Below are 20,509 nucleotides of genomic sequence, written 5' to 3'. Positions count from 1 at the left end.
TGTTCCGTGAACAGGGTGATAATTTCTGTAAGATTTTTTAAATGGAAGGAAATATTCTCCTATATAAAGATCCGTTCAGCTTTGGCTTCTCAGATATTCAATATCAGCCTGACATGGCTAAAGGATGGCACGTTTATTAATGAATTATTTAGTTAATTAATTAGTGAAACAAAGATGTCGAGGTCTGCTACAAATAAATTCCTGAGTAAATAACTTCTTGCTTTTCACATGTTTTTATTACCTTCTCTGACTTTTGCTTTTCCTTAGCTTCAAAATAAAAGAATTGGACTAAATCACCGGTGCTCAGCCCTGGCCACACATGTGGATCTTACAGGAAGCTTTCAGAAGCACTCAGATGCCCGGGTCCCACTCCAGGCCAGTCCGTCTGAATGAGGGAGAATTCTAGGTGTACAGTTTAAATCTTAACTTGGCAATGATAACATGCATTTAGGACAGAGAGCCACTGGAACAGATGGTCTCAGGCTCTTTCTGTTTTTGTAACACAGTCTATCTGTGAGGTATGAATTATGATAGCCTTCTTACAGCACATTGTGACTAAATATTATTGTGTCCCCACACGTTAACTTCAGCAGCGCGTGTACATGGACTCTGACTGGAGCCTGTTCAGTCCCACATAGCGTGTGGTCCCGCTCTTTCGAGTTCTTCATTTTCTAACACAGCACATGAGGAAGCTCTACTTTCTGCAGTCTAGGAATGAGTTCTCTAATTCCAAGTTTCCCAAGTCAACTGTATCCTTTAAGGACTTTCAGTTATCGTTGTCATTTTAAAAATGCATATCTTTAAAAACTTCTAATTCTGGTGCGATTAAAAACTAAGACCACAGCTGGGACTAACTCAGGGAGAATTTGTCGAGACCCTGTTGGGTACCAAACTGTGACCCAAAGCCTGGGGACATGAGGAAGACATGGCTCCTGCCTTTATTGAACGGCTGCTCTAACCAGGGAGGCAGACATGCAGACACAAGGATTACAGTATCTGAGAGCCAGGACTGCAACACAGAGAGCGAGGGCTGTGTAAGAAACAAGGATGGGCAAAGAAAACTGCATATGCAGGTCAGACAAGGACGCAGAGGGCAGGTGAGCTTTAAGCTGGATCTTGAAGGACAGGCAGAAGTCTGGGAGAATGGGGGCGGGGTGGGGAAGGCCATCTAGGGTTAGAGGAAACTGTGTGTGCTAAACTCAGAATCTTATTCTGTAAATATGGAGACATCTGCTAAGGGTGCGGTTTTGGCTGGCATGTGTGAATGGAGGGTAGGGGACTTTATGGGATGCTAAGGGGTGGAGAGTGGAGAGATTGTGTGCCATGGTAAAAAATTTTATCTGAATCACTAGGGTTTTAAAACAGTGAAGTGTTAGGCTGATTTCTAAGGCCAGTTCTGGTTACAACATGGGACACGCAGTGAAAGGAAGGCAGGAGGGCAAAACTCGACAGGAATGTCATTTGTTCAACTTTTGCAGGCCCAAATGAGAAAGTATTCATTTGTGCCTGGCCTGAACATATAGGCTTTGAATAAGTATTCTAACAAAGAATGTTTTTCTGTTTTTTAAAAAAATATTTTAAATACTTAAAAAATATTTTCTGTTACTGTCAAGACGAAGATGTCTGAAGCCTAAGGTGAACAACTAGATGTATGTAACATAGCCCCTCGAGGATAATTAGCTGGAACTTTGCATCTCCCTACATTCATTAGGCTCCTAGTTTTAACAGGCAAGGCTCTCATAACTGTAGAAAAATAATTGCATCGATATAGTCACCCTTCCAGCAAGTTAAATTTTGAATCATCCAAAGAGTACTATATTTTATTCATTGAGACTCTTCATGCAAAACTTGGAAAGGAAGCATGATGGTGTGTAGTAGTGCAAGCCTTGGCCTGAGGACTGAAGTATGGATTCTTGTAAAAGGACCAGCATTAATTGGCTCTATGGCAGTAGATAAATCTTTTTTACCTCATGATAGCTACTCGTTTTCTTTATCCCCTTCTTTTTCCCAATTCAATTTTTCTCTATCCAGTGTTGATCCCTCGGCCCTCTGGTGCAACCACTTCTTGCAACAAACACTACTCTTAATTCCTGTGACCTAAAGACCTCCAAACACAGAATACAAAGTTCTGAAGCAGGATCTCCCCTCATAGTTCTGTCTTCACAAACCAAAACTTTATCTTAACTTTCACGGACTGTCTTCAGTCATTTTTAGTCTTAGAGAACTTGCTCCAAAGCGAATCACTCTCTTTTCAGCAATTCTTCCTCTCTCTTCAGAATGTGTGATCTATCAATTTTTAGTTTTCTTTTTCTATCTTTTTAATCAATTAAGAAAGACTAAATTATGGTACGGAAGCAAACAACCCCAACCTAACATGGGTTTAAAAGCGTTTTCCTTCACATTTTAGTCTGTTCACATTTTGACCAGCAGGGGGCACTGCTTATGAGGCCCTGGATTTAAGCCTCGGAGTGACTAGGCAGCCTCCCTGTGACACATTGCCGGGCATCAGGGGAGAGAGAAACAGAAGCTGGCAAAACCACGCTGGTTCTTAAAGCTTTAGCTTGAAGGGAACATACATCACCCTGCATATATTTAGAACCCAGAGCAAGTCACGTACTAAAGCTGGCTTCAGAGTGGATTTCTGCCTGGAACATGGAGAACTGGGATATTTAGGAACAACTTAATGAACTTTGGCAAACCCTTGCTTTGTCCTTCCCTTTCATACACAAATATTTTCAAGTCTCTTGCATATTCAGACAGACAGACAGACACACACAAAACTCCCGTAATGTTTGTCTTTGAGACTCTACTCTTAGTTTCTCGCTCTCTCTTTGAGATGGATCGTACTGCAAATCTGAAGGTCATTACTCTATTCCAAATGCTTTCAGTATTGTATTAGTTTGCTAGGGCTGCCATAACAAAATACCACAGACCAGGTGGCTTAAACAACAGACATCAATTTTCTCACAGTTTGGAAGCTGGAAGTCCAAGATCAAGATGCTGGCAGGTTTGGTTTCTGCCGTGGTTTCTCTCTTGGGTTTGCATATGGCTGCCTTCGCCCCAGTATGTCCTCACATGGCCTCTCCTCTGAGTCCATGCACCCCCTACCCTCTCTTCTTCTTATTAGGACAGCAGTCCTATTGAATTAGTATCTGTCCATATGACCTCATTTGAACTTATTTACCTTTTAAAGACCTTGTCTCAACATACAAATTGAGACAGTTTGTATTGTCTCAACCAGGGGGTTGAGTTCCATCTGAGGGATGGATCACATATAAAGGACATTTTCATTATTTTCAGTAACTCATAATGGCATTTTATACAGTGGGGAATCTCTCTAGGTTCAAATTCCCTTATTCTTTAATGTCCACAGCTCTTACCATTGAAGATTTTCTTCCTTTGCGCAATGTACTTCTGAGTTCCTTTGACTTTTTCTTTCCGCCCGTTATTTGCCTGGGAGATTTCATCTACCTTCATGACTTAGGTCACCCCCTCTGGAGATAATGACTCTCACATCACATACCCAGTCTCCTGATTCCAAGGTTACATATCCAGCAGCAAAGGTCCATGGTATTCATGGTTCTTGTACCAGTAGCTTCAATATCGTCTGAGTGCTTCATCGAAATGTAGAATCTTGGGTTCCACCCCAGAACTATTGAATTGAATCTGCATTTTGGCAAGACCTCCAGATGATGTTACACAGAGTTGGTCTGAAAGTAGCATTGTACTTGATTGCTCTTTCTGTACATTCCAAAGAAATCACAAACCCCGAACATGTTGAGGGTAGACTTAATTATTAATTAGTGTTAACTCATTCATTAATTTAATTACTGATTAATGAGAGCTTACTATATGCCTTCACAACTGTTTTAATGTCTATATTGGTGAGCAAAATCACACACAAACACACACAAAAAGCCCCTGCCTGCCCGAGTCTTTTATTCTAGACTGGGAGACGGGGTCGCCTTCTTAGCGCAGTGGGCAGCGCGTCAGTCTCCTATTCTAGACTGGGAGACAGATAAGAAACAGTAAAACATAATAAGTAAGTACGTGACAGGCTAGACTAGACAGTGATATGTGCCACGGAAAAAGGAAAATGTTGAGCAGGAGAAGAGCCATCCTAAGTATAGTGGGGGCATTGAAAGCATTATATTTCCCTTCCTTTATTTCTTCTCTCAGGGAATAGTACTGAGATAATCACCCCCTCCGTCACCTCAGGGAGGTTGAGAAAGACAATTAGGAGTTATATTAAAACTTTTACTTTTACTGTCAAGTCTAGATTCCTAATGTCTTTCAAATCTAACACTTTTCATGGTATTCCCTGACAGGTGTTTTCTTCTCATCCTCATATTTTTTCCCCCTGAGTCTTGGTTATAGCCTGCTAAGTGACCTCACTGACTTTCTATGTATTTCCACAATACTGTCATGAGGCCATCACTTGCTTGCTGGAAAACTTTTAATGCCTTCCATTGCCTTCTGAATAAAACTGAAAGAGTTTTTTGATGATCAGTAAGGCTGATTACAAACTGGCCTCTTCCTACCTTTTAACTAAAGCTCCCGTAAACCCACTCCCACTTGCTAAATTGCATATGAGTCTTTGAACACAATATTCTCTTTCCTCTTTAAGTTTGCTTATTGTTTTTTGTTTGTTGTTGTTTGCTTTTTTTTTTTTTTTTTGCATGAAACACTGGAATAGTATCTTGTTTATACAATTTCCTGATTCCTTCTCTGTCTTCAAGGGTGGCACTGTTAACACTGTGTTGTTATTGTGGGTTTTCACTAGATAGCGCATTCTTAGAAGGTAGGGACTGTCTTGTTGAGCTATAGTGCCAACACAGAGGTTGGTACGCAATAGTGTTTAGTAGTTTGTGACAAGTAACTGATAGCTGTTGCCTTATAGAACGAGTGGAAATCTTTAAGGATATGATGCTTTCAGACGGAGCTCATGCAGAAGCTTGGAGGTCTGTTTGGGGAACAGCAATTCTCCTACTTTTGTGGAAGCCCAAAGTATGGTTTGGGTTGCTGCTGAAATGGAGGCGAGAGGGTGCCTTATACGCCTTTCCAAGAAATTTGGATTTTATGCTGTAGAGAAGAGAGAGCCATTGATGGCTTTAAGCAAGTGAATGAAACGGTCTGGGCATATCAGATTTGAATTTGACGGAAGTGGCTTTCTTGGAGGATGAGGGGTGATTGTTAAGGAAGAGATTAGAGGTATGCAGTCATTCCAGAGAGATGATAAGGGCTCAATGAAGGCCGTGAGAGTAGCATTGGGAAAGAGGACTGGCCAAGAAAGATGTAAAGCTTTTCCCAATACGTTCTGTTGGTTGTGAAGGCACCATTCACCAAGACTGGAGGAGGAGGTTTGGGGTCTGCAAGCAATTCCAATTCGGTTTTATCCCCTCAATTTGGCGATCTCAGCATTCCAGTCATTTGTGCCAGGGCTGTTCATTTCTAGAAGGATCTTTGATTCCCAACAGGTCATCATTTATAGTGAACAGAATTCAGGACAGGAGTCACACATCTTTCCATTTATTAAACCTCACCCCTCTAGGAAAGAATCAGTTGGCTTCATCCATTATGTTTTAGTAGCTGCATCATGAGAACTGGTATTTGTTCATTCATTCCAGTTAGCAGGAATATGGCCCTCGTGGGACTTATTTTCTAGTTGATCGAAACTAACTTAAAGTATAAATAATTATAGGGGCGCCTGGGTGCCCCTATCAGTTAAGCATCTGACTCCTGATTTCAGCTCAGGTCATGATCTCAGGGACTTAAGATCAAGCCTGGCATTGGGCACTGTGCTAGGCATGGAGCCTGCTTAAGATTCTTTCTCTCCCTCTCCCTCTGCCCCTCCTCCTAAAAAAAAAAGGTATAAATAAGTATAAGTGAGTGGTTACAGTATACTTTTTTGGGGGGGATTGAGTATAAGTTAGAAGTCAGACTTATACTTCCAGCAGTCATGTTGTTATTACACGTCTGGTCAAGCTTTGCTAAAAATTTGGTGAAATAGTCACCAAACATTTTCTGTGGAAGTTTCTGATCTCTCTGATTTCAGATGTTACATATTTGAAAAGACATTTATCCTTCCTATAGATTAGTAGTTACTTAAACTCCAGCCATTTCCACAAAGAGTTCTTTGGAAACCACTAAGAGAGAGAATTTTAAAATTAATAAAGTTGAGCATCAGTGCTGTCAAAGTAAGATTATTTTTTTTTAAATTTGCTCATTTCAGCTATAATTTAGAGCCACCCCTCTTCTTTGATCTCATTTTTAAAGAAGTTGTTTTTAAAATATCAGTGGGAATGCAGTTTTATAATTGCTGCATTTTAGCTCCTTAACTTATGGAGTTCTGGTTTGCTTTCCTTCTCCTGTCCCTGTGTTCTCGTCCAGAGGACGTCTCTTCTATATTAAGGTAGTGGCTTTTCGTTTCATTTTCCAAAACACTGGTTTATGTTTTAAAAAGTTCAGAAGTATAGTTTTTTGAACTTGGTTTTTTGAAATGCTAGAATTCAGATTCATAGGGCCTCAAAGCTTTGATTTTAAAACTTGAAATTTTGGCTTTTTAAAGTAAAAAAGCAAACTGCTTTCTTTGTTGAATTTTCCTTTCCCATAATTAATGGGGGAAAGAAATGTAGTATGAGAGAAGAGGGGAAAAAACAGTCCATGTATTAAATAATATTCCTTACAACAACTTTTATTTTTGTGCTTTTTAAAACATGTTACATATTTGAGTTTTTTCAATATTTAGTGAATGATGTAGGAAAAAATGTTAGGGTTTGAAGTTGATGGCCAAGAAAAAATTCTTGAGATGTCTTTGGTGCAAAAGAGTGGTTTTATTAAAGCATGGGAACAGGACCCTTGAGCAGAAAGAGCTGCACTGGGGTCGTGAGGAGTGGCCCATTATGTATTTTTAAGTTGGGAGGGAGTTAGGGATAGCACGTAAGTCTCCCAGGTATTTTGGAAGCAAGGTTTCTAGGACCTTGAGGGGACTAGCTGTTGTTGGGAAAGTGCCATTTATTGCTGTCTAATAAAATCTGAGTCGTGAGACCCTTCAGATGTATATCATATGCTTGGGGGATGATTGTGAATATGTATCTTGTTGGGAAGAGATAAAGGAAGTTTCCAAAGGAATTCTTATGTGTTAGAAGAGACTTATAGGATCCTTGGGGTTGGGCTAAGACGGTCTGTTGCCCTTAGCAAAGTATTAACAGGGAGGCAGTTGAGTCCCTAGAAGAAGGTCACTCTGCCTGTTTCAAGGACTTGTCAATGGGCTGTAGGTAGGGAGGAAATTTAATAATTTTTCTTCTGCCTCTGCTTCCCACATCAGTAGAGGCATTTTATTTTAGCTTGTTATACACCAAAGAGAAGACCCAAATAGGAAAACCACCCAAGTTTAATAGACTTTTAATCAGCAAGCAATCGATTAGTTGTTAAAAGCCTCTGACATTTCTGTCCAGAAAAGTGAGTAGTTAATATTACTGTGATTTAGATGGCACAGCTAGTAAAGACTTTTAGGGATACTACAGATACTACATAAAGTGTTGTGTGTGTGTGTGTGTGTGTGTGTGTACTCTTCACAACTTCTTGGACCTGAGTTATATAAAATTCATACCCTGTGAAAACTTGGACTCAAAAGAGTAAACTTGAGTACCAGCCTTCTTTCTTAAAAATATCTAGTATTTATTTTGATCGTTAGAAAAGTATTGAGAATATCTAAAAAATAAGCAGCAATATTTAAAAAGTTGCATTCTATATATCATTCATAACAAATTATGCCATTTATACCGGCATTTCTTATGGATTGTTGGTTTTAATTGTTTTCTTTGTTTTCCCATTCAGAGAATTTATCAACAGCCTTCGACTGTACAGGACGTTCTACGGAGGCCTGGCTGATGAGCTTTGTGTTAACGAATTAGCCGCTGCCGATGGGCTGCCCTGCTGGAATGGGGAAGACATAGTAAAAAGGTATTTTATGTGTTGTGGTCTGCGAAAACGTCATGGCTCCTTTCATCCTTGCTTTCCTTTCCCAGGCCTTGAATGGACCATTTCAGTTTTTAACTTTGCCCCACAGGTTAGACTCTCCATCAACTTCTTCTCTTTAGTTTGTTAGAAATAGATTTGATCCTTTTTGGCATTTTGGAGATGTGAAAGCATTTCTGTGGCATTTGAACATTTCTGTCTTCCTTTCTGCCTATTTCAGACTTACCAACAATCCACTTTTTCGATAAGTATTAGCTACCTTCTGTCCAATCTGTCTTGCTTATCAAGTATCTTATTTCTTTTTCATTTAGCTTTATGAGTTTTAGAGAGTGAAGAAGTTCAGTGAAATGGGAATACCTGTGCGAAGACTCATGGATATATGAATTTGAGTCTCAGCGGTGTTACTATGTCCCTCCTACAATTGCCTCTTTGTGTGTGTGTGTGTGTGCGCGCGCGCGCGTGTGTGCGTGTGTATCTTTGTTAGAGTGGGGTTACGTCCCTGTGTGTCTGTTTGAAGCAATGTTTATTTCTATGTTGTCAATTGTTCTCAAGCTTAGGAGTGAAACTTTCCCCATTTTTCCCCTCATTGTCTAGAATTTCCTTGACATTTTCTTTTCCTTTGCTTCCTATAACTGATTGTACTCTGAAGTAATCTCCTGAGCTTGAGAAAGTCCTAAATTCTCCCTCCGTAATCTGTAACAGCAGTCAATAATAACTGGCTGGGAATTGGTCTTTTGATTTTACAATGCTGGTGATTGTTATAGAATGTAGGCTTGGGTTGCAGTTGGACTTGAATGTCTTTGTGTATTTTATTTCTAAAAATCTACGAAAAGAGAGGGCCTTAAGCGTTCTGATTTACAAGCATGCCTACTCCACATGAAGATAGGTGGTTTCCTTACCGTAGGAGTGTTAAGTTCATTTAAAATATTATTAACAACAACAACAAAAGAAATCATTAGCAAATTAAGCTTACCATGACAAACATACACTCCAATTACATAAATTTAAATAATAAAAACTGTTTATGTATTTCTGTATGATCATATTTACTGTAGTTAAAGCTTATTTCCTGATACGTAAATGATTATTTCGTAGTTTATATCTGAATATCTCAAAGAGATTCTTAGATTTTGCAGAAAACATTATCAACTACAGGAACATAATTAAATTTAAATAAAATATTTGGCTGACATGGTTAGTGTTCTTTTTTCATTATATTCTTTGAATGTTAGAATGTATTTTCTAAATTTACATTTCTTGCCTTTATTGAGAGCACTCATAGTATGCCTGGAACTTTGAGTTCTTTTAATCTTCATGTCTCTGAAAATTCTGCCACTTAAATCTAATAATTAAATAATACTTTGACTTCTACTTTTTCCTCTCACCTTGTTCAAGCTGGAAATGAACTTTTTTGTGTATTAACGATTTTTCTACAAGGGCTAATGAGAATCCCATGGTGATTAATGGAAGGTCTAGTATATTTTATAAAAACATGTGATATATTGCATTACGTTATATCATCTCATTGTAGAGCTGTAAGAACCTTCGTGTCAGCTTGTCTCCCTCCTCTCTACTGTTCGGTCTGCAGTTTCTATAACAGAAAATGTTGCAGAACTCAATGATTTGGGAAAACTTTACTTAGAGGGATAGTGTTTTCAGTTCAAAGAATATATTCTATAACGTATATTTCTTAAGACCTCATTCATGGTTTAGGAATTTTATAAAAGCTCATCTTTAGCAGGAATTCTCTGTACGAAGTAGCCACAATTCTGATAAAGAAAACGAGTGATTCTCATTATTCTCATTTGCTTCCAGCTTATTCTCCCTTTTGCTGTACCACCCAGCCTTCCGCTGGCCACTTCCAAGTGCTCTGTTCGACCCCACTTTCCTGAAAACAGTTTACGCTTTGCCTTAACCTTCTCGCAAACACCCCTCTGCCTCATCACCTTAACTGCCATTTTCCTGTCTTTGGGAATATTTTTTCTGCTCCATCCCAGCCTCATGGGTCCACTACCCAGGTCCCCTCCTCTTGGCTCACCTGGGGGCCAACAAGCCTCCCACTCTGGCTCTCTAGCGCCATCTCCAGGTGGCTTCCAAAATGAACATTTTTTTCAGCCCTGATTATTTTCTGGCAGTCAGCCAAGGTTTTACAAGTATTATCTCATTTAGTTCTCCCAAAACTTGACTCCCTGATGCTCCAAAGGAAGCTGAATGAGTGGTATCTCTTTTTATTTGATCTTGAGAAAAACTCTTATCTGTGTTTGACTTTTTAAAAAAATATAGCATTTAAATTGTATTTTTATTTGTGGCTCAGCCAATTCTTGATGTACTTATGCAACAGGGTTTTTTTTTCCCTTCTAAGCAATGTCAGTGCTAAAACTGAACTATCCATCATATCTGGTTAATTATGGTATCTTCACCATGGAATATTATGTGTCAGTCAAAAACTGTGCATATTTTTATCTGCTAATGTGGAATAATTTCAAATAATTATTAAACTAAAAATAGTTAAAGCCAGGATAGTGCCTATTTTACCAGCAGATCTAAATAAATAAAAAAATAGCAATATTGGTTCTGCATAGAATATTTCTGAACAGTTACATGGAAACTGCTAATATACTTAAGAAGTACTGGGGGCCTTTTTAAATTTACGTTGTATTTATTTATGTTTAAGGAGATCAGACGTTGCAGTGATGTTAGAATTATGGACTATTATTGTTTTCTTCTTTTCATAATTCTTTTTTGAAGTGAAAGTGCTATTTTTACATATAATTTCTAGCTAACTTGGATTTTTCTAGTAATTTTTTGATATAGTTTTGATATATATATATAGTTTTATCAAAACAGTAGTGGATATGGTTAAATACTGAACTAGTGACTCTAAGAAGTCTTTGAGATAAAGTCAAGTCCTGATGAATGTTGCAATCTTGAATTATTAGCTACTTTCTCCTAAAGAAAAGAGGAAGCATAGCAGTGATCACTGTGTGAAAGCACTAAGATCCTCAAATAAAACACTCATTTCAGAGATCTGCACTTAATTGAGATAAATAATGCTATCACATTTGGAAGAAATGAGTATCAAGTGAATGTATACTACATTTGGGGATTTTAGCGATTTTTCCTTTCTTATGGTGGGTCATAGTCTCATCAGATTCATCCCAGAGAAATTATGCCAACACATCAGTAGGATAAATTGGTGGCCAAGACTGAGTCTATCATTCATGATAAGCACAAAGTGATTACTCTGGCAAGACTTCTTCTCCTGAAGGCATTTTTTAGGAAATGATTGATAAGATTATTTATGTGCACCAACGTGCTGTCTCAAAGAATAGGAGAGCCCTACTGATTGTTTCAATATTATGACAGTCCTATAAAATTGGGTGAAATCACCTTTGTGCTCATCAAAAGAGGCAGAATTCCTTTGTGACTGTAGCAGAAAATATCTCAAGTATCTGCAGTATCTAAGGAGTGTTTAATTTGTGAAACAAAATATCTACTTCAATTCAAATGATTTTAAAGACGGCATGCCTGCCCCCTATACTCTGCTGCCACATTGAGATCGACAGTTGTAAGAATTTATGGTTTAGGATGAAAATGTATTACCAAATTCCACGCAGTCTCTCTCTCTCTTTCTCTCTCTCTGTCTCTCTCCTATCGCTTCATCATGAAACGAAATTGTTCTCCAAAGGGCGTGTTGTATCCTTCTTTCTGTTCTCAGAGCTCTGTTCACAGTTCTCTGTGATTACAAATTGATTGTTTGATGGTTTGCGCTTGGGCTTTCCGAGTATTGACGTGCAGGTGACAGCTACTTAATTACCAGGGCTTCCTTTTCCTTTCTGATTAATAGACACTTAATTCAGTTACTGTCCCTCAGTCTCCGGGAATTTATGACCTGCCCAACAACTCTCAGACTAGCCAGTAGCTGTGAGGTGTCCTCGTACAATTAATAATCCGCACGATTTCTACTTCATCTTGAGTTATTGTTCCTTAATGCTTCTTTCATAATTCAGTGTTTTGCTTTCAAACTCTTATGATAAGGTGCCCTTTCCAACAGAATATAATTGAATTTTTAAAAAATCAGATAAAAATATAAAACCTTAGAAGTCTCTGAAGCTTTATACTTATCTATTATCGGATTTTCAGACAGTATTATGCTTCCTGGAGATAGATAGATAGATAGATAGATAGATCCTGCTGTATCTGTTTATTTAGTATTTATTTGGTGATACAAAGCTGTTAGCTGATTCCTGTATACACCTCCTTGGTTCATACGATTCTTTAAAAACTTAAAAATTTATTTTTATTTTTAATTGAAGTGTAAATATAATATTTTGTAACATCATTTTTCCCCTTTACATTATCTATCTGAAAATCTACTCATCTTCCCTCTTTCTTCTTCTTCCTGACCTTGCTTGCATTCAATTATATTTTATTTATCTTTTTTTTTTTTTTTTTAAACACCTGGCCTCATTTGCAAATGTTAAGGACTACAAAGCAGTCGGGTCTCAGGATTGTTCCGGTTTTCATTGATGTAACTACCAGTTGCTTTTCCTATGTTGCTTGTGCAAAGGTAGTATATTCTTCATGACTTAAACAACAATCTGTTTTGCATTTCTTTTTTTTTTCCCTTGAAATTTTGATCTATTCTATCAGGTTTCTAATATTGTTGAAGTATACCTTCATAATTGTCATCATTATTATCATATCTATGGCCCATCTGATGTGGTTCAGAATTCAAAGAGGTTTAAGAGACATGGTTAGGAGACATCCCCACACTGACCCCATCACAGCCATCTTCTGTGGGCTCTGTTTCCCACTATTAGTGGAATGACTTTCAACTACATCATTTTCTCCATGCAACTGTACATACAGCTTTGCCAAACTCCCACTTTAATCTTGAGTCCTCACGGAACGTGTCCCCTCATTTATGTTTGTTGTAACCTCTAACTCCACCGTGACACCTCTCATACCTTTTGCATTTATATGTCATATATCTTCTCTCTTCTTATCTACTGTGATTTCGTTCATAACAGAACTCTTATATTACCTGACAGGTTAAGAATGATTAGTATCCTTGAACACCAGTCCATAATTTTTTAAAGATAAGAGGACTCTGAGGAACAGGAAGTTTTATAAGTGTTTTTGAGAACTGAAAGATTCGGGGACTGGGGAGGTGGGTTGGTAATAACACTTTGGTGGGTAGTATATGGGTGCAAAGCTGAGTGCTGAAAGATGAGAAGAAAGATGAGTCATAAGAGTTTCTGCCTATGGCTGACTCTAGATGTTGGTTTGTTTTCTGGCTTAATATTGAAATCATGTGTGTCTCATTGTGTGGATTTCCATAGTTATTTTTGGGAAACCAGAGTCTAAAAACTCTAAGATGCTCATGTGTTCTGGGTTATATACATATTAGGTGTGATTGTCTTTATCACAGATGAGTCATCTGGGTTGGGTTTGATAAAGCGCCAAGGCCTGCCCAAGGTCAAACACCTGAGTTTATAATCCTTGGTAAGGGACAAACTGAAATACTTTTGCTCTTTTGTAAGAGAAATTAAAAAAAAAAAGTATGACTTTAGATATAAGGGACTGTCCAGTTCATCCTATTGTAGAATACACATTTCAGGTCCAACAGGACAAATGCAGGAATGGCTGATGTGTTGGCTTTGCAGACTCTTGGTCATGTACAATCTTTCTCTGCCTTACTCTAGTACACTCGCTTGGCAAATAATTTTTCTTTAAATGGTGCCTGAAGTAGTTTGGTTCTATAGAAAATGACATAGATGTTAGCAAGAGGATGCACTTTTTATCAATTTGCTCCAACTCCTGACCTTCCTCACTAGTGTTAAAACCTAGGAAGATACCCATTTCTCTCAGGTCAATACACACATTTGGTCTTTTCTAAAAATGCTCCATTTATTTGGTAATAATTGCATTTTATCCCATCTTCTGAACTGAGATGTTTCTTCTGAATCCCTCTTCACTGGCTTAGTAAGTAACTTACTTAGCCTCATGTCTCCTGTTAAGAGTGTAATCATTATATTCAGGGAGTTGGACTCAGGTGAGAGTGGGAACTGCTCCATGAAACCCACTCAGAAGGCTCCTTTCTACCTTGTCACTAGAATGAAGTCATGACCAATTCTCAAAAGCCTTTGGTCACTATTAGCGTCTAAGGGACATTTTATTGTCATTAGTCCCATAACCAGTGTAAATTTAATAATTAAACTCAGTCCCATAAAAAGTCCCAACTTCAGTAACAAAAGGTCTAGTCTAACTGAATAATCAAATCCCCAAAGTGGTCATTTCTCCCCATTTCTCAGTTGGGTGCTGAGTCAGTCTGGGAGGTGCCTGTGGTGGAAAGAGTACAACCTTGTGTTCTCCTCATCCACACACCGACCCCATGTTCTCCTTGACCTTAGGCAATGTTTCCAATTCCCCCATGTTTGGAGCTTGACAGATGATGGGACAGAAGTGAGAGAGAAGTGGTGAGAGAAGGGAATGTTCTTTTTGACTGATAATTTTGTGTTTCTCATTACTGAGTCCTAGCTTGGCAGGTGTGAACAGTTGATGTTTTGAGGCTTTGTGGGCTCAAGACAATGCCTCCTCCCCATTTTTCTCCCTTTGATGGTAAACCTCTGGCTTCTTGCTCCTGAGATCTTCTGGTGGAGTCTTTTTCTCCATCATGATCTTCTCTAGACCATAGAAGCTTTGCTTGTCTCTCTAGCTTTTGGTGGGAGTGTAACCTATGCCCTGTGTATCGGCCTCTCGTTACTCTACTGCTAGTCAGGGAACTTCCTCCACAGGCCCAGGCTGCCGTTCTTAGGCTTAGATCTACTACCAGTCTTTTTAATCTTTTCAAACTCCAAGGATCCCTACAGCCTCTCTCACTTAGGATGAATGAATGGGAGAATGTCACAACTGCCTAACTAGTTTCTTCAAAGAAATTCTTTCCTTCAGTCTCTTCAGGCTCAATCCTTTTATATAATTAAGGTGGATATGAAGATGAGAAACTGAAAGCAGTTTCTAATCATCTGCTTTTCTTGTCTAGGACCCGAGTTTGGAATCATATCTATTGTCTTGTTCTTGGCTGAAATGGAAACAGAAAGCGGGTTATTTTAGCATCCTTTTGCCTGCATTTGGAACTGGTGTGTAGGAGACAGAAAACTAGATTCTGTGTTTAAAACACTGCAAAGACTTTGAATGATATGCAAAAGTAAGACATTGTCCCTACCTCTGAGGGGCTTAGAATCTAAAAAAAAAGTAGAAGACATGTTCACACTATGTACACACCAGAAGAGATGCTGTGAAGTGAGGGAGACCAAAAAAAATCCCACAGGCTTTCAAATAAAGGATGGAAATCTCATTTGATCGAGGCGATTCAAAAAGTATTTAATAAAAGAGTTAATATGTGATATGGGTCTCCATTCATTTTTCCCATTCATTCATTTAAAATAACTTCTCTAAAATATTTATGGATGAGATTAGATGATGTCTGGGATTTGCTTTTATAATAATTCAGTGAATGGGGAGAAAGAATCATACTATACATAAAACAAGATTTTCTCTGTGTGGATAATCGTGGGAGCTGTATTATGGGTACAGGGCTTACTTATTCTCTTTATTTGTGTAAGTTTTAAAATCCTGTAATAAAACACAGAGGTACAAAAATGACAAGACATAAAAAATTACATTGTCAAGTAGGTACTCTGTCACATTGTCCTAGACACGGGGGGCACAGTGATAGACAAGACAGACACGAACCATCTCTCTTTAGATTAGGACATACAGGAGATGAATATGGAACAGATAATTACAAATGTGAGTAGTCTGCAGAATCTTTAAGGTTGGATGGAATTTTAATCAGCAGACTTGGAAGCAAGAAAAGAGTGAGTGCAGATGCAGTCTCAAAAGAAATGCCTCAAGTTTGGTGGCCTATTAATTGCATTATTTCCATTTGTAGGTAACCTTTCAGATTATCTTTTCTCCTTCTCAATACTCTTTCATTTGAGCTTAATGGGCATGTCCTGACTATTTAGTATTGAGCTTCTCTTTTGTTCATTATACCAGCCATTCATTCAGAAAGCCCTTAAAACCCAGAGGTTACAAATGTTAGGCTCAGGAGCCAGGCTACCAAGGTTCTCAGGGAAGATTAGCCACTTACTAGTAAAGTGAATTCAGGCACATTAATTAACCACTAATTGTATCAGTTAGTTATTCTATTTTTTAAATATGGCTGACAATAATACTTGTCTCATATTTGAGAATTAAATGTTATTCACAGAAACAGTTTAGAGTCCTAGCTATCACATAGTAAACATTCAACAACTATTAAATCTTCTTTTAAACACCGTATACTCATTTACTTCAAAGCAAAGGAAACCCTATTGGATTGAACTTCTCTTTTCTTTAAATGAGTTCTACCATGAATCAGAAGACTTTCATCTGAAGACAATTATCCTATGATCTCCCTGATATGAGGAAGTTGAGAGGCAACGTGGGGGTCTTGGGGGGGTTGGAAAGGAATAAATGAAACAAGATGGGATCAGGAGGGAGACAAACCATAAGAGACTCTTAATCTCACAAAACAAACTGAGGATTGCCAGGGGGCGGGAGGGAATAGGTAGAGGGTGGTTGGGTTATGGACATTGGGGAAGGTATGTGCTATGGTGAGTGCTGTGAAGTATAAACCTGGCGATTCACAGACCTGTACCCCCGGGCCTAATATATATGTTAATAAAAAAATTAAAAAATTTAAAAGAAAGAAGACTTTCATCTGGAAAACAAAGATAAGTATGGGGGTTAGTTTATAAGTCAGTAAAAACTATTATTAAGGATCTTGGTTTCGGAGTAGGAGATAGTTCCTTGTTAATATTTTAATGATATTATTTAATATTTTATATGATAATTTCATTGAGATTTTAAGTAAAGAATATATGTCTTAATAGGAAGTTAATCAAATACTCTTAACTGTAGAGAATTATTGTCTGACTTGTACCCACACAACATACCAGTTTTCTGGGGCCCCTGGGTGGCTCAGTTAAGTGACTGCCTTTGGCTCAGGTCATGATCCCAGGGTCCTGAGATTGAGCCCCACATCTGGCTCCTTGCTCAGTGGGGAGTCTCCTTTTCCCTCTGCTTCTGCCACTCCCCCTGCCTGTGCTCTCTCTATCAATAAATAAATAAAGTATTTTTTAAAAATCAGCTTTCTTAAGGGATCATTAAAAGTTAAGGTACAGGGATACCTGGGTGGTTCAGTGGGTTAAAGCCTCTGCCTTTGACTCAGGTCATGATCCCAGGGTCCTGGGATCGAGCCCCGCATCGGGCTCTCTGCTCAGCAGGGAGCCTGCTTCCCCCTCTCTCTCTCTGCCTGCCTCTCTGCCTACTTGTGATCTCTGTCAAATAAATAAATAAAATCTTAAAAAAAAAAAAGTTAAGGTACAAAGAAAAAACACTATAAAGATAAAACTATTTTGCTCCTAAGCAGTAGTTTGGGAATATTCAGTCACTAGCTGTAGCATCTTAGGGTTGATCGTTAATGAACTATCAATTAACTGGAAATAAATAAATCTCTGAGACCATACTAAATTTCAGTATGTCACACACCAGATTGTTTTGGTGACATGACAGTTTTAAGGCTGCTCTACTTCTAGCCATTTCTTTCCATCCATTAGATTCCCAAAGGAAATACACACTGTGAAGAATCCCTAGAACAAAATTTAATTGAACGTCAGCCATCACCGTGTCTCTACCCAGTTTCTTTTTTTTTTTTTTTTAAAGATTTTATTTATTTATTTGACAGACAGAGAGATCACAAGTAGGCAGAGAGAGAGGGAGGAAGCAGGTTCCCCGCTGAGCAGAGAGCCCGATGCGGGGCTCGATCCCAGGACCCTGAGACCATGACCTGAGCCGAAGGCAGAGGCTTTAACCCACTGAGCCACCCAGGCGCCCCTCTACCCAGTTTCTTGCCAGACCTCCACAGTACACTCAAACTGTATTTAACTTGTTAACTTGTTTCCATCAAGGATTGTGTGTAGAGGAAGATTAAAGAAAAAAATAGCGAGATAAAAGTGTACTGAAGTGGAAACCTAAAAGACCTTTTCCCATCTGTTTGGCACAGAAGTTGTTATCTCTTTGGGGTTACGGATTTCATCACAGTTCCGTAGACATGTGACTCCCAGACTGTGTTATTGCAAAACAGCAGCATCTAAAAGGTCTCCAGGATGCCTATATCTATTTTAGCCAGAGTAGTTCCTTTTCTATCCTTCATTTTCTTATTGAGTTTACATGCGAGAAACTCTTCCCTTTTCAGTAAAATAGGTAAGTTTGCTAAACTATAAAGAAGGCACATAGTTTTTCTTAGCCTAGTCCTATATGTCCACAGCAGAGCCTATAAATTCATCAGTGGATGATTTATTATATTTTAAAATAAAATGCCAGAAGAGAGATGAAAGAGAACTGCCACTTATTCATAATACTTTGCTCTTCAAATAGACTCCAGCATAGTCTCGTAAATTTTATTAGAACATCTCATCAGTTATCAGCACATTTTATTGCCCAACCAACAAAACCCTTATTTTCTGATGCGTTCTTCAAGGCCAATATATAAGCTTTGTTAGATGCGGTTGAAATGGGTTTCCAAATCTGATTTGAACCCACTTGCATATTAATGAATGTAACCTTTGAAGAATATTGACCTTTATGTTTTGACATGCCTGATTAATATAATTATTTCTTTCATTGTTCTGAAGATTTTATTTCTCATAACTATACTGAAATCAGGAAGTGTTTTAAGATTTTTGTTGTTTTCCTAGGGAAATAGATGATTGCAGATTTTTTTGAGTATTTGTTTGTATAATCTACTTACAAAGTTTTATCTCTAATCAGTTTTATATGTAATGACAGTCTCAATGAGTTCAAGATACAAATTTTTTAGATATTGAATAAGAAATCCAAGAAATTTTTTAGATATTGAATAAGAAATCCAAATCATGAAAGAAATGAATCTCAAGTTTGGGAAGTAGCTTAAAAGTCAGTCCATCCTATGCAGTATAAAACTCTAAAGAATGGTTGGGAGAAGGGGAAATGCAATAAGAAAATTTTGCACTCTCTATACTTCAAAGCAGTGCTTACATTTTTCTATAACATGCCACGTTATTATAATCTGAAAATGGTACTTCCATCATAAGAAATACAATATAATTTTTGAATTTCCTCTATCAGTATCAGCCAATCTTTAACCTGAACTGGTAAATTGCTACACATTTCTTTCCTCCATTCTGTATAGTTCTGACAGCAAAAAATCCTGCCTTTCCTACAAATTGAAGTCCCTGCTGTCAGGTAATACATGTTGGTAATACATGATGTGTGATGATGTAAACATATTTATATAAATTTTATATGAATTAAATATGAAATGACAGTTGTGTATTAGATGAAATATTTGTCCCTTTTTGGATTATTCTAGACAGAATCTAGGCATTTTTAGGTATATTGGATCATTAAATCCACAGTATTTTATATAATATATTTAAATTGTTTTGTATCAAGCAAAATTAGTATCATCTTTCAGTTAGCATGGGATGTTTAAATATAAGGAGTAGCTAAGCAGTAAAAAATATTTGGTGTTATTGGTTCAGGAATGAGTCACTGCTATCTAATTTGAAGTCACTGTTCTAAATGAGATATGTGCTTCTTCAGAGGTAAGAATTGATGTTCTGCTGGGTAAGAGCCATAGCATCAATGAAATCTACAGTGAGTGGGATTTTTATGTGATGGACATAGAGTAACATATTAGATGTATTAGTTAGGGTTCTCCAGAGAAATAGAATGAATGGTATCAATAGTATCTCTCTCTCTCTCTGTATCTATCTATCTCCTCTCATCTGTATAGAGAAAGAAATGTTAAGGAATTGGCTCACGTAGTCTTGGAGGCTCGCAAGTCATAGATTTGGAGGGCAGGCTGACTGATGGCAGATTCTGGAAGAAGTTGATATCTTAGTCTTGAATCCAAAAGCTATCTGGAAGTAGAATTCCTTCCTCTCCTGGATTCCTCAGTTTTTCTTTTAAGGTCTTCAACTGATTGGACAGGGCCCACCAACACCATGGAGGTAATCTTCTCTATGAAACATCTGTTTAAAAATGTTAATAACACCTGGGGGAACCTAGGTGGCTCAGTTGGTTAAACTCTTGATTTCAGCACAGGTCATGATCTCAAGGTTGTGAGATTGAGCCTGGTGTTGGGGTCTGCGCTGGTCGTGGAGCCTGCTTGGGATCCTCCCTCTACCTCTGCCCCTTCCTCCCCTCCCCTGCTTACTCACTCTCTCTCTCAAAATAAGTGAATGAATGAATTAATTAATTAATTGAATTAAATAAATGTTAACCACATCTAAAAATACCTTCACAGCAACATCTAAACTAGTGTTTGAGGAGACTGTTAGGTACCATAATCTAGCCAAGTTGACACATGAAATTAACCATCACAAGTGATATTCTAGGTGAAGAATGAGAAGGTTAGTTAGTGCTGTTTTCGAGC

At 38.1% G+C, this 20,509-nt stretch overlaps 1 protein-coding gene across 1 annotated transcript in view; it reads left to right on the top strand.

Annotated features, from left to right (window-relative positions):
- Positions 1-20,509, top strand: part of GPC5 (glypican 5) — a 680,232-nt gene that overhangs the window by 332,234 nt on the left and 327,489 nt on the right. The window contains exon 5 of the mRNA XM_080798656.1: positions 7,840-7,965. Within this exon, the coding sequence (XP_080654782.1) occupies positions 7,840-7,965 (126 nt within the window). The remainder of the gene's footprint in view (positions 1-7,839; positions 7,966-20,509) is intronic.

This window comes from Martes martes (genome assembly GCF_963455335.1).
Source record: "Martes martes genome assembly, chromosome: 3".
In the NCBI taxonomy this organism is placed as follows: domain Eukaryota; kingdom Metazoa; phylum Chordata; class Mammalia; order Carnivora; family Mustelidae; genus Martes; species Martes martes.
Note: the sequence above shows the minus strand (reverse complement) of the source record. Positions and strands in the feature narration are given on the sequence as shown.